We start from the raw sequence: 14,132 nt of genomic DNA on the forward strand, positions 1-14,132 counted from the left end.
AATAACTTCACAATTAATGTTCTTTTTTATTATGATAGCAAAATACTGCAGATGCTGGAAATCCAAAATAACAACAGATAATGCTGGAAAAACTCAGCAGGCCAGGCAACATCCGTGGAGAGAAATTAGAGTCGACGTTTTGGGTCTGACCCTTTTTCAAAACTGGAAAGGAAATGAAATAGATCGAAAGGCCAGGCGGGGACAGAACAAAAGAAGTGAAGAGACATTAAGAGGTATTCAAAACGAGACGAGATGGTGATAGGACTAGTGGAGACAAAAGACAGCTCAGATTAGGTGTGAAATGTTCTGGCAGAATGAGAGACAGCTGCCATGTGGGAGAGAGAAAAAAAAGGAAAGGCGGGGGGGAGGGAAAAACCAAAACAAAGGGGTGGATAAAAAATGTAAGTAAAAATGTAATATTATGTTCTTGATCGTATTTGTAGATGGAGTCATATTACTTTTATTTGACACTTATTATAATAATTTTATTTAAATATTTCTTTGTCACTCATATATAACTTTTATTATATGATTGTACAGTAAAGATTCAACACCCACTATGTTAGATTGAACTTTAAATGTAATGTGGCCAGGGCCCCTTTAAGGATCCTGGCTTAAAACGCAGCATGAATGATGTCACCAGATACGTTCCATCTAATTGGGCTGGGTAACGTGCTGGGCGGGCTTAATAGGCTCCATTAAGGTAAGTTCATTTTGTACAGTGGGATAGAGCCAGCAGCGGGGTCAGGACTCGCCAAGGACACCAGCCGCACCAGACCCACCAGGGCAAGGAAAATTCTGGCCAATGTGCCTGAATTTAAAGAAATGTTTTATAGAGATCTGCATCTGAGACTTTAAAAGCAGGAATGGTAGATATAATTAATGGAAAATTAGTTGGCTTGATTGAAAAGTATATCAGCAATAGAAAACAGAAGTGGCAATTAACAGATAATGATCTGTCTGGAGGAATAGTGACAGGTAGAGATAAGGATTTATTCTGGATTCACTGCTACTTACACTATTCATAAATGATTTAGAGAAGGTACTTTTAGTAATACTATTTGCTTTGCTAATTGCTCCAAAGTATGTGGCCAGTTAACTAGGGGCAGAAGTTGATATCATTAAAAGGGATCAGAAAAAGTTAAAAGCTAGAAAGAAAGGCTGCGATTTCACCAACTGTGGCGAGTCTGGTGTGGCCGGAGTACGGAGCGGCCTCAAACTCAGCATCTGTCTTCATCACACCTCATCCAAGTAATTTTGCCCTGATTGGGCTTGTTAACCCTGCCCTGCGAGGTTCCCGGCCAATTAAAAGGAAGCGGGTCTGATGACATCATTTGATCATGCGTCATCAGCAGGTTTCCTTAAAGGGACCATGTCCACATTAATTTTGACAGTTGTGCTGTCAGTGTCCTGCAGCATTGGGGAGCTGAAAATACTGACAATCACTGCACAAAGGTGCACGGCTGTACCCAGGCTCTCCCATGACTCCCTCCATATACTTATGTAGGGAGTCAATGCAAGCAGGGAGGTTCTCTTCCCTTTCCATGGGCGGAAGAGACCTCCCCAGGACACCAACGCAGCCTGGTTACACACTGCACAAGAGGGCACAAGGAGGGATGTCGTTAGGAGGACCAGGCTGCATGGCACAAACCTTTCAATGATCTCAGTAGATCACGAAACGTTACTGCAAAGCCAAACTCAACCTCACCCTGCTGTGCCACTCATCACATCCCCATCACTCTGCCTTCCCTACCCTACTCCTGCACATCTTTACTCAAACCAACTTACCTTGCACCTCCACCCATCCCTCTCTGTCTACATTATCACTTCCCCATCTCACTAGCCACCCCTCACATTCACCCCCATCCTCGTCCAATCATATCAACTAACAACACACAAGGGTAGGCACTTGGGTGTTTTAGACAATGTTTGTGTAAAATTCTGTTAATGTGTTGTCAAGCATTGAAATCCTTATTGTCACCACTTTGCTTTCTTTGACAGATTTGTGTGCACCTTTGAAAGTGTGTTAGTGAGTTCCAGTGAATGATGAGACATAACATCCACCCCGCCCCCCACAATGGTGATGAGTGTGAAAGCAATTGCTTGGACATTGTAGGGATGCTTTATGGTGCTGGTGGTGGTGCCGAACTGCTGCATCATGTAGCAGCCAGGGTGTACAGTGTTAAGTGAAGCAAATGTGGACATGGTGAGGCCATCGCTGGTGTACCAGGCAGAGGTGATGATGTCCTGTGTCCAGTGCAGCATCAGTTGATTGCAGAGAAGGTTGGTGTGGATGTTGGTGTTGCTGGTGTGCCTGGTGCTGCTGGTGTTGGGACTGATTTGCCTTCCTAACTGCTTGCTGCATCTGCATGTTTGCTTTCAGTGACTGGTGTACAAGGACACCCAGGTCCCTTTGTACATCAGCATTTCCCAATCTATCACCATTTAAATAATACTCTATCTTTCTGTTTTTCCTACCGAAGTGGATAACTTCACATTTATCCATGTTATACTGCATCTGCCATGTATTTGCCCACTCACTCAACTTGTCTAAATCGCCTTGAAGCCTCTTTGCATCCTCCTCACAACTCACAATCCCACCTAGTTTTGTGTCATCAGCAAACTTGGAAATATTACATTTGATTCCCTCATCCAAATCATTGATATATATTGTGAATAGCTGGGGCCCAAGCACTGATCCCTGCGGTACCCCACTAGTCACCGCCTGCCACCCCAAAAAGACCCATTTATCCCTACTCTCTGTTTTCTGTCTGTTAACCAATTTGCAATCCATGCCAGTATATTACCTCCAATCCCATGTGCTTTAATTTTGCACACTAACCTCTTATGTGGGACTTTATCAAAGGTCTTCTGAAAATCCAAATACACCACATCCACTGGTTCTCCCTTATCTATTCTACCAGTTACATCCTCAAAAAACTCCAGTAGGTTTGTCAAACATGATTTCCCTTTCATAAATCCATGTTGACTTTGTCTAATCCTGTTGATATCTTCTAAGTGTCCTGTTATCACATCCTTTATAATAGACTCTAGCATTTTCCCTACTACTGATGTTAGGCTAACCAGTCTGTAGTTCCCTGTTTTCTCTCTCCCTCCTTTTTTAAATAGTGGGGTTACATTTGCCACCCTCCAATCTGCTGGAACTGTTCCATAATCTATAGAATTTTGAAAGATGACAACCAATGCATCCACTATTTCCATGGCTACCTCTTTTAGTACTCTGGGATGTAGATTATCAGGCCCATGGGATTTATCAGCTTTCAGTCCCATTAATTTCCCCAGCACTATTTTTTTTACAAATACTAATTTCCTTTAATTCCTCCTTCTCACTAGATCCTTGGTTCCATCGCATTTCTGGGAAGTTATTTGTGTCCTCTTCCGTGAAGACAGAACCAAAGTATTTGTTTAATTCCTCTGCCATTTCCTTGTTCCCCATTATAAATTCTCCCGTTTCTGTCTGTAAGGGACCTACATTTGTCTTCACTAATCTTTTTCTTTTTACATACTTGTAGAAGCTTTTGCAGTCCACTTTTATGTTCTTTGCAAGTTTACTCTCATACTCTATTTTTCCCCTCTTAATCAATCTCTTGGTCCTTTTTTGCTGAGCTCTAAACTGCTCCCAATCCTCAGGCTTGCTATTTTTTCTGGCAACTTTATATGACTCCTCTTTGGATCTAATACTATCATTAATTTCTTTTGTTAGCCATGGTTGGGCCGCTTTTCCTTTTGAGTTTTTGCGCCAGAAAGGAATGTATAACTGTTGCAATTCATGCATTCGTTCCTTAAATGTTAGCCATTGCCTATCCATTGTCATGCCTTTTAATGAAGCTATCCAATCTATCATAGCCAACTCACTCCTCATACAATCGTAGTTTCCTTTGTTTAGATTTAGGACCCTAGTTTCAGATTGGACTTCTTCACTTTCCATCTTAATGAAGAATTCTATCATGTTATGGTCACTTGTCCCTAAAGGACCCCGCACAACAAGATTATTAATTAACCCCTTCTCATTGCACAATACCCAATCTAGGATAGCCTGTTCCCTAGTTGGCTCCTAAACGTACTGGTCTAAAAAACCATCTCATACACACCAGGTTGTTCCAAGGAGGTGACAGTGGATAGAGAGATTACTCCAAATACTTCAAAAGTACATAAAGCTCAAAAGTGGGTTCCAAATCATTAATGCTCCAGCTTCTGAGATTGGGAAGTGAACAGCTGTGAAATGGTAGGCTTTAGACCACTTTTGCAGCTGTCACCTATTCACAGCAATCCAAAGTCATTGAGAACCTGACATACTTACCTGACGTGATAGCCGCTCTCCGGGAACCTCATTGAAAACCTGGTAAAATGGTAACTAAATATGAAAATCGTTCTTAACGACCTTTTAATAAGCATTTATCTATCTAAATTGGCTGACCCGGTGCTTGGTGTCGGGTCTGTTCAGGGATGACAGGCCCGACACTTGGGAAACTGACAAGGAGGCGGGTTTACAGCGGGATACCGACCCGCTGTCAATCTTTCTGATTTGGCAGCGGACCCACCTCCAAACCCACATTCTGAGCACCGGTAAAGTTCCAGCCATAATGTCCAAAAAAGTGTAGATCACTGGAACACGAATGGATGGGTCCTATTTTGTGGACCATGAGCAAAGGTGGAAAACCAAACATTGGGGTGTGGTATTGGCCAACCACTGAAGCCATGGTCAATAAGTTAGTGAAGTACTAGAATACATCTCAATTGAATACACATTTCATTATGTCAAAACCATATATTAATCCATTGGCAAATCTTCAATTGCCATATTGTGCACAGTTTTGAATACCTTAGGAGAGATACTGATTCACTGAAAAATGTTCCAGGACTTGAAATTATACGTTGCAAGGATAGTCTCAGAACTTAACTTGTTTTCTTTGGAGGGAAGAAAATTGAGAGAGGACTTTGAAAATCATGAAATTAATACATAGGCTGGATTTTACCAGCCCTGAGAAGGCGGGACTGCTGGGAAAATGGGAAAAATTGGGAGCGGGTCCCAACCCGCCTCCAAACCATCTTCCCAGGAGGTGGATCCCCGACTTACGCAGGGACCCATCTCCTAGCGACGGGAAGGGGATTAGAGCCAATTAACTGCCTGTTAACAGGTAGTTAACAGGCAGTTAAGAGGCTTTTCACCATTTTCCACCTGCAGATGCGGGCTTCCCAATGGCGGGAAACCCCGCCAGTGTCAGTGAGGCGAGCTGTGGGCCTGCTGCAGTGTAAGTGTGCAAATGACAGCTGCAGAGGTAGTGTGATGGGTGCAATGGTGCACAGATAAGTATGACAGGTGAGAGAATGTAGTGAGAAATACTTTTATTCTGTTTATATGTATCTGCAGGTGACAAGATTTGATATTTCTGTGAAGCCTCATCTGATCGGGAGAATTGACAGATGGCTTCTGCAATCTCACATGCAGCTGCCATCTGTTTTCTCCTAAGGAGAGAGTCATTGGTGAGCCTGGATGTATGGGCTCACCTTTGGACAGTAATTGTCAGTGTTTGACAGCACCTCAATTCTGTCAAAAAATTATGGAGCCTGTCCCTTTAAGAAAACCGGCAGATGAAGCGTCATGCACTGACATCATCTGACACCAGCTTTCCCTTAATTGGCCGGCAAGCCTGTTCATCAGACGTCGCTGGGGGTGGGACTGGAACCCGGAAACCAGCAGTCCCGCTCCCAACGCGCCTCCTCAGGTAAGAAAATGTAAGAGGTTATTGCAGGACTAGAGGACAGCAAAGTGAAATTAGCAAGCTCAAGCTATTCTGAAGTTTAAAAGAAAATCCTCTCTTTACTTAACAAACTAACATTAATAGCAGGTAAGACAAAAGACATTGGGGAGAACCCCCTCAGAAATTTTACCTCAATGTCTTTTGTCTTACCTGCTTTGCTTTTTGTCTTACCCCCCTTAGGAGAGCAAATATGTCTGGAGTAAATCCAAGATATCGTGCACATAATTTGCTGGAAGGTACTGGGTCAATGAGTAATGAACTTGTCTCACTGCATTCATTAATATTTTTATTTATATAGCATAAACCAATCCCACCAGGGCTTGGCTGTTTCCCTAAATCAGTAATAGGCAGTAAATATTCAGATAATTTGGAAATTATGTTATGCAGTATTATCATGCAAATAATGAATGTGTTAATATCAAATTCCTCTGTTTACTATTTTAATGGAGGCATTGACTTATTTATTTTAAATGCCTCCATTAAAAGAGTAGGGAAAGAAATTTGATACTAATGCGTTAAGCATTTGTACAATAATATTGCATAGTGTAATTATCAGGCTGACAGGCACACTCAATAAACATGGGCAGGATACCTCTCACTATGCACAAATCGAAAGCCGGTGACTTTTCTGCTCACATACCTCTCGGTGCTGTTGATACACTCTGGAAGAGCAATGCTGCAGCCGAAGAGCATGATATGCTGATAGCAGCGCAAGAGATTAAGCTGACTGAAGAAACGGATGAGCATTTCCATGTCCGTGATGCTGAAGTTTGAGAGATAGGGTGGTGCAGTAGTCTGATTATAGGGCAGCATTTCACATAGGCTGTAACTTACATTGTTACAGGCACCTGTAAGGAATAGATAGACAATATAAACAACATTTAACATTTTCATGGTTTATTTTTAAATAGCATCTACAGGAATCACATTTGAGGATGAAAGCTCAATTTTGGAAGTTTGATGGCAAAAACATAAATGTGCAAAATTATATATTTTTAAAGTTAAATAAAGAAACAGGCCAAGCACACAAAACCTGGAACCACAAAGTCTGTTATCAAAATTATCATTCCCAAAATACAAAACCTACATTTTATTTAAGTATGTCCCAATTGCTCAGCCACTTACAATATGTTTATTGTGAATTTGACAATAGAAATCATTAACTTGGCAACTTTCTAAATCTTTACCACTAGGAGTGGTTAAACTAATTTCAGCAAATGTTTAACAATACATCTAATTGACCAATTAGAACGAGACTATAATAAATTCCAATTTCAATATAAAAGACAATTATAAAAAATCTGCACTCTCTAGGACATATTCTCTAAGTATACATGTTAAAGATATGTACAGTAAAATATCTAGAAAACAGGTTCCAGCTAATTAGATTAACTATAATAAACTGAATTCCCCCAATAATTGTTCTGAACATATATGTTGAATAATATGCACACAATCATTAAACATCACCCAAAGAAAGTAATGTTGCAAGGAAAAGATGGATTATATAACAAGCGGAACCAACCAAAAATAGGAAAAGTAAAACAATTAAATGAATATTTCAGGCAATGCGAAAAAGCCATACAATACAAGGTAAGGAACTTAGTATTATGCTGACGTTGGTGAAATTGCCAGATCTTGTTTACTGCGAGAAGTTTGCGTTTGTGTGGAGGAATTATGTTGTAATGTAGTAAATAGTGAGCAGGATAGTAGCAGACTTCAGGAGGACATAGACAGACTGGTGAAATGAGCAGACACATGGTAGGTGCAATATGGATAAGTGCGAAGTGATGCATTTTGGGCAACACTTGACAAAGAAATAAAAGAGGTGAAATTGTAAGACTCTGATGAGTGTATGAGGCAAACTAGATTTAAATGTATTGAGCTATTAGGCAGGTTTCAATCAGAGTCCTACATTTTCATACAGAGGACAGGAGTGGTGTGAAACATCATATCAAAGGTAGGTTAATCTAGGAACAGAACCATGGTATAAGTAGAGTGCATAATTAATTAAATTAGATATATAATAAAAGATGAAAATAATTTCTCCCCAGTTTCCCAAGATTTGATATGAAGGTGTGCTGGGCTGGATTAACCTCTCCTTGGCAGGGGGGCGGGACTTCTGTCTGCCTCCAAAACGCTGCCGCAACCTGACCCGTTTTCCTGGGACAGGGATTCTTTGCCAGGTTGGGCAAGTTCCCGGCAGATTTCCCGCCAAGGGGACTGCACCACTGTAATGTATGTACCTTTAAGGGGGGGAACTACTTTCTACAGCTCATGTATACTGTAGTACTGGCAGTGACCACACCTGTATATAACGTTGAGTAGTGATCTGTTGTTTCAGTTGCAGTTTGAACCACGTTGAGTAAACACCTGTTGTACCGTTCTCTGCAGTCCTTCTCTTATTATTACACGGACGTAACAGTGGCGACGAGCAAGTTCGAACCTACCTGCAACTCTGCATCACCTCCCAGGGATTTGCTCCTGGAGAACAGTGGAAGAAGGTCGAGTCAGAAGCACGGGCGCCGACCACGGGCAACCGCCCAGTCATCCAGCGGAGATTTGAGCATCGCAGGGGAGGCTGTCAAGAGCCAGGCTTGGCTTTCCAGTCACGGTGGTCCAGCGAAACGGGCTAGCAACAGGTACTGCGCAGACCCTTCCCGGACAGCGGTGGGCTAGAGCCCGATCGAGCGGCACAGTCATAAACCGAAGGGACTACAAGCGGCTATTCTCACATATACCCTTGAGAGATACAAAGATTGTCTTGAAGACGTACACGGGGCAAAAAGTCTAACCCAAAGGAATAAGGGTGAACGTTATATATAACGGCAAGGAAACACCAAAAATGGACCTATATATATTGCCAGATGGAGGACCACCACTACTAGGATGTGAATGGATCCGGAAGATACAACTAGATTGGCATTCCATACAAGCACTGACTGTAGATGCCAAAAAGGATGACGACGTCACACCTGGACGACTGTCAAAAATGCTAACTGACGCACAAGAAGTGTTCCAGCAGGGACTCGGAACACTAAAAGGCATAACAGCGACGATCAAAATAGAGGAAAATGCAAGCCCAAAGTTTTTTAAGGCCAGACCAGTACCTTATGCGATCCGCCCAGCCGTCGAAGCAGAGCTGGAAGGTTTGGAACGTTCAGGAGTACTGTCCAAAGTGGACTGGAGCGAGTGGGCTACACTCATCGTTCCTGTAATGAAGAGGTCGTTGAGTAATATGCCTGGGGAACCAAAGAAGGTTCGCATCTGTGGGGACTTTAAGGTGACAGTGAACCCAGTCCTTCACACTGTACAATATCCGCTTCCGCGGATTGAAGATATTTTCGCCTTGCTATCTGGAGGGAAGCGCTTCACTAAGATTGATCTGACCCAGGCGTACCTGCAAATGGAGGTAGAAGAAGCCTCGAAACAGTACCTCACGATCAACACTCATAAAGGTCTCTACCAATGCAACCGGCTGGTGTTCGGGGTAGCATCAGCTCTGGCTATTTGGTAAAGGGCAATGGAACAAGTCCTGCAAGGGATTCCAGGGACCCAGTGTTATTTGGACGACATCCTGGTCACGGGCGAAAATGACAGTGATCACCTCGCCAACCTGGAGCAGGTGCTCACTAGATTGAAGGAATATGGGCTCCGAGCTAATCGCCACAAATGCGAGTTTTTCCAGAAGCAGATCTCGTATTGTGGCCACGTTATTGATAAAGAGGGGTTACATAAGTCCCCTGAAAAGATTGAGGCGGTAGTCAAGGCTCCAGCACCGGAAAATGTGTCACAACAGAGGTCGTTCCTTGGGCTGGTGAACTACTACCATAAGTTCTTGCCGAATTTGTCTACCGTACTACACCCACTGAACACCCTACTGCAAACGGGGGTACCATGGAAGTGGAGTGACGAATGTAAACGAGCTTTCCAGAAGAGCAAAGCATTGATCACATCAAAAGAGGTGTTGGCTCATTTCAACCCAGCACTACCAATTCGGTTGGCGTGTGATGCATCACCCTATGGCATTGGAGCGGTGCTGTCGCACAAATTCCCGGACGGCTCGGAGAGGCCAGTAGCCTTTGCGTCTCGGTCACTAACCTCAGCCGAGCGTAACTATGCCCAGATTGACAGGGAGGCCCTCAGCCTAGTGTGGGGAGTGAAAAAGTTCAATCACTATCTGCACGGGCAGAAGTTCACCTTGCTGACTGACCACCAATCACTTGTCTCCATCTTTAATCCAAAGAAGGGCGTTCCGGTGATGACTGCGCAACGGCTACAAAGATGGTCCCTTTTTCTAGGGGCGCACCAATATGAAATCGAGTATAAGGGCACGAAACAGCATGGAAACGCTGATGGGCTATCACGCCTGCCACTGCCTACTGCGGAGGAAGCACCAGCAGTGGATCCTGTCAAAATATTTCATTCGACTATAATTGAATGCTTGCCAGTAACTAACGCTGGTATAGAGAAGGAGACCTGAAATGACCCGACACTGTCTCGGGTATATGATTTGACGGTGAAGGGATGGCCAGCACATGGCGACTCACTGTTGCCAGCATTCTCATCCGGAAGAGAACAGCTGTCAGTATGCCAGGGGACCTTGATGTGTGGATCCCGAGTGGTAATTCCACCCAAGTTAAGGGAGAGAGTGCTCAATGAGCTTCACGAAGGTCATCTGGGAGGGGTGAAAATGAAAAGCCTTGCTAGGGCTTATGTGTGGTGGCCGGGGATCGATCAGCAAATCGAGGACCTGACAAAGAGCTGCTCAGGATGCCAGAAGGTCCAAAATGCACCACCACATGCCCCTCTACACCCATGGGAGTGGCCCTCATCGCCATGGCAACGGGTGCATATTGATTTTGCTGGTCCATTCATGGACTCAATGTTTTTAATAGCCGTAGATGCGCACTCAAAATGGCCTGAGGTGATCAAAATGTCCTCCACCACCATGGAGAAAACAATTGCAGTCCTACGGACCATTTTTGTCAGGAACGGCTTGCCAGAGCAGATTTGCTCTGATAACGGACCACAGTTTGTGTCCGAAGAGTTTCGAAGATTTATGAAAAGGAATGGGGTAAGGCATTACACATCCGCCCCGTATCATCCAGCCACAAATGGATTGGCTGAGAGGTTCGTACAAACCTTTAAAAAAGCAGTAAAGGCCATGTGCAATGACGACATTCCACTGCAGCATAAGGTGGACAATTTCCTGTTAGCCTACAGAAATGCGACACATGCAGTCACCAACCAGGCCCCGGCCATGATGTTCTTTAACCGAAGGTTGAGATCTCGTCTGGATTTGCTCAGACCAAATGTACGAAGAGATGTTGAGAGTAAGCAATTCCAGCACATCAATGAGAAGCCGACAAGGAGCTTCAATGTAGGGCAACCAGTCTTGGCCCGCGACTACTGAACAGAAAAATGGCAACCAGGAACGATATGCACACGGCAGGCGCCACTAATGTACACAGTGGACGTTGGGGAGAGCATCGTGAGACGCCATGCTGACCAGATCCTAGAGTCACAGGAACAAGTCAACCCCATGCCTCGCCAATACGTACCTGGTGATGAACCCGACGTACAGGTAGCATCTACCCCAGAAACAGTAGCATCGGAAGCTGATGAACCAACCGACGACAGGGGGCCAGAATCGCCTCCGCACCAAGAGCAAGGTACTCGGGAAAGGCGTTATCCAGAAAGGATCAGGAAGCCTCCCCAAAGACTGAATTTATAAATAGACTATTTTCAGCTAATGTTGCATGTTAAAAGTGTTAATTGTAATTAGTTTGATATTTAATTGTTAAATGAGTGTTATGGTACTGTCAATCTAAAAGGGGAGGAATTGTAATGTATGTACCTTTAAGGGGGGAACTACTTTCTACAGCTCATGTATACTGTAGTACCGGCAGTGACCACACCTGTATATAACGCTGAGTAGTGATCTGTTGTTTCAGTTGCAGTTTGAACCACGTTGAGTAAACACCTGTTGTACCGTTCTCTGCAGTCCTTTTCTTATTATTACACGGACGTAACAACCACGACCAGCCGGTACAATTCCAGCAGTGCCATAGCAGGACCGTTGTACAGTACCAGAAGAAGTGGCAGGTATTTAAAGAGGCAGAAGAGCCCAAAGAGGCGTAGACAAAAATGATTTGTAGGCCTCAGCCAAGGCAGAGTGGCGTGAGAGGAAACCTCTAGTAGATCCTCTCCCTCCATCAGGAGGCTTTGGAGCCATTACCACTGCTACCCTGGACCAGACAGGGGTAAGAAGGGCAGGTGGGAGGAAAATTGGTCAGGATACTAGCTCTGCCTTCCCGTTGGTTTGTGTATGTGGCCGACAAGGAAGGGGCAGCCAACACAGGTCCCGGCAGGGGAGGGGATGGAAAATCCAGGTCAGGGCAGGGATTCAGCAGTATGTCTCACCACCAGTTTTGGCTGCTATCCCACCTGATTTGGAGTGATATAATGGAGAAAAATGCAGCCCCTTGTGTTTTATCTGTTGTTAAGGTTATGGTGAAAAATCAATAATTCGGGGCAAGAATTGCTCTGGTTGCTACATGTAATTTTAAACATCTTTATCACACTGCTACACGTGGGAACCAGGGCAATTGCCCACTCCCTAAAAATTAAAAATGCAGTAAGAATGTTTCTTTATTAAATACTAGAAAGTAGAATCATTGATCTATACATTGTTCTTCATGACCATTCACACATTTAAAAGTTCTTTTGGAATATTTTGCCACGTTCAATTAACAAAAGATTAACCTCAAAATTAGAAAAAAATCATTGGCTTTAAATTGGATATAGTTACACTAAACATTTGAGATCTGCTACAAACTAGCTGCAAGTTAATTCTGGAATGTTATAATTTTATTTTACATTTCTCTTGCCAGAAATATTGTGAGTTATGATGTCAGGTTAAGATTATGAAGTTCAGTGAAGCTGCTTTTAATTTATATGGTCAAAGTAAAGTCAGTTTAAGTGGACCTTGGCTGATGCGACTCACCAGTTGGCATTCAGATTAGGGGTCTTAAATTGCATCAGCTATTCAGATTGATCCAATTCACTAAGGGCCCAATTCCAGTACTTACAAGAGCGCTGGTATTCAGAAGCATATAACCAGCTTTATGACTACAATTGTGAAATGCTCAAGTCTTTTCCATTACTGAGGCTACAGTTCATTTGCCAATCTTATTGGATTAAGTACACAAATATGAATTCTAGTAAAAAAATTATCTGTGAACTAGCTGGTCTAGAGATTCTATTTACAACTAGATATCACAAAGCAGTAGTTTTGTGCAGTTCAACTCAAAAAGTGATTCAATTTATGTAGTGTTTAGTTATCACTGAAGGTATCCAAATCTAATACTGTAGTGAGATTTTATCAGATAAGCTTCTATAAATCCTCAATCTTTTTTTGATTGATATACGAACATTTTACCAAAATATTCACAGCAGAATGAGTATCCTTTTGAAGTTATAGCCATATATGATAATCCCAACATTTTCATAAACTTAGGCATACTTTAAATAGATATAAGTAAGCACGAAGCGGTACTTTACTGGTCTTTAGTAAAGGTAATTTGAACCATCAAGACTGCTCCTTCCATAGCTCCTTGTCAGGCTATCCCGTCATGAACTCTACCCACTTATTTTATCGTCTTAACCAAAAGTTCTGCTACAAATTCTTCCTAACCCCCATAGATATTTCAGCTTAACTCTACACTATCCAAATTAAAACCTGGCCAGTTACTTTCCAATGTTTCAGCAGCTCAAGCAGCCATTGCATTCCATTCCTTTCAGCATTTTAAAGACTTAGATCATATCCCTCTTATGAAATAATGGGCTGGATCTAGCTGGAGCAGGGCAACTCGTGGCGTGTGCCATTAGTTAGACTTTTTCCTGCACCCTTCAGCTCGAAAGATTTTGTGCCATAATGTGCTGGAAGTAGGAATTGATAACGGCATGTCGAGGGCATCTGGGAACTTAGCGAACAGAGGGATCAACAGTGCATCGCTTTAACCAATGAGATTTAAGGATTGAGAAAGAAACAGAGAAATGACGGAGAAGGAAATAGGATAAATTAGAGTCAAATCAGAAAGAGAAATAAAGAGAGGTAAAGAAAGACTGGATTGAGAGAGAGAGAGAAAAAGAGGCAGAAAGGAAAAGTAGGAATTTTTAAAATATTTTTAAAATCTCTGAGATTGAACAGTTTGGGCACAATCTTGCCAGCCCTGGGGAGGCGGGTTTGGAGGCGGGACGGCCGGGAAAATGGCAGAATCTGGGGGCGGGTACCCATCCCGCTCCCAACCTGCCTCCGTGCCATCTTCCCAGGAGGCCGGTAGC

The 14,132-nt window shown here is 43.1% G+C and overlaps 1 protein-coding gene across 3 annotated transcripts in view; it reads right to left on the reverse strand.

Annotated features, from left to right (window-relative positions):
- Positions 1–14,132, reverse strand: part of corin (corin, serine peptidase) — a 302,839-nt gene that overhangs the window by 234,562 nt on the left and 54,145 nt on the right. For all 3 annotated transcript variants that reach the window (XM_085969754.1, XM_085969736.1, XM_085969744.1), the window contains exon 4: positions 6,424–6,631. In XM_085969754.1, the coding sequence (XP_085825880.1) occupies positions 6,424–6,631 (208 nt within the window). The remainder of the gene's footprint in view (positions 1–6,423; positions 6,632–14,132) is intronic.

This window comes from Somniosus microcephalus, chromosome 2 (assembly GCF_052327205.1).
Source record: "Somniosus microcephalus isolate GS21.2 chromosome 2, FLI_Smic_1.0, whole genome shotgun sequence".
Classification (NCBI taxonomy): Eukaryota; Metazoa; Chordata; class Chondrichthyes; order Squaliformes; family Somniosidae; genus Somniosus; species Somniosus microcephalus.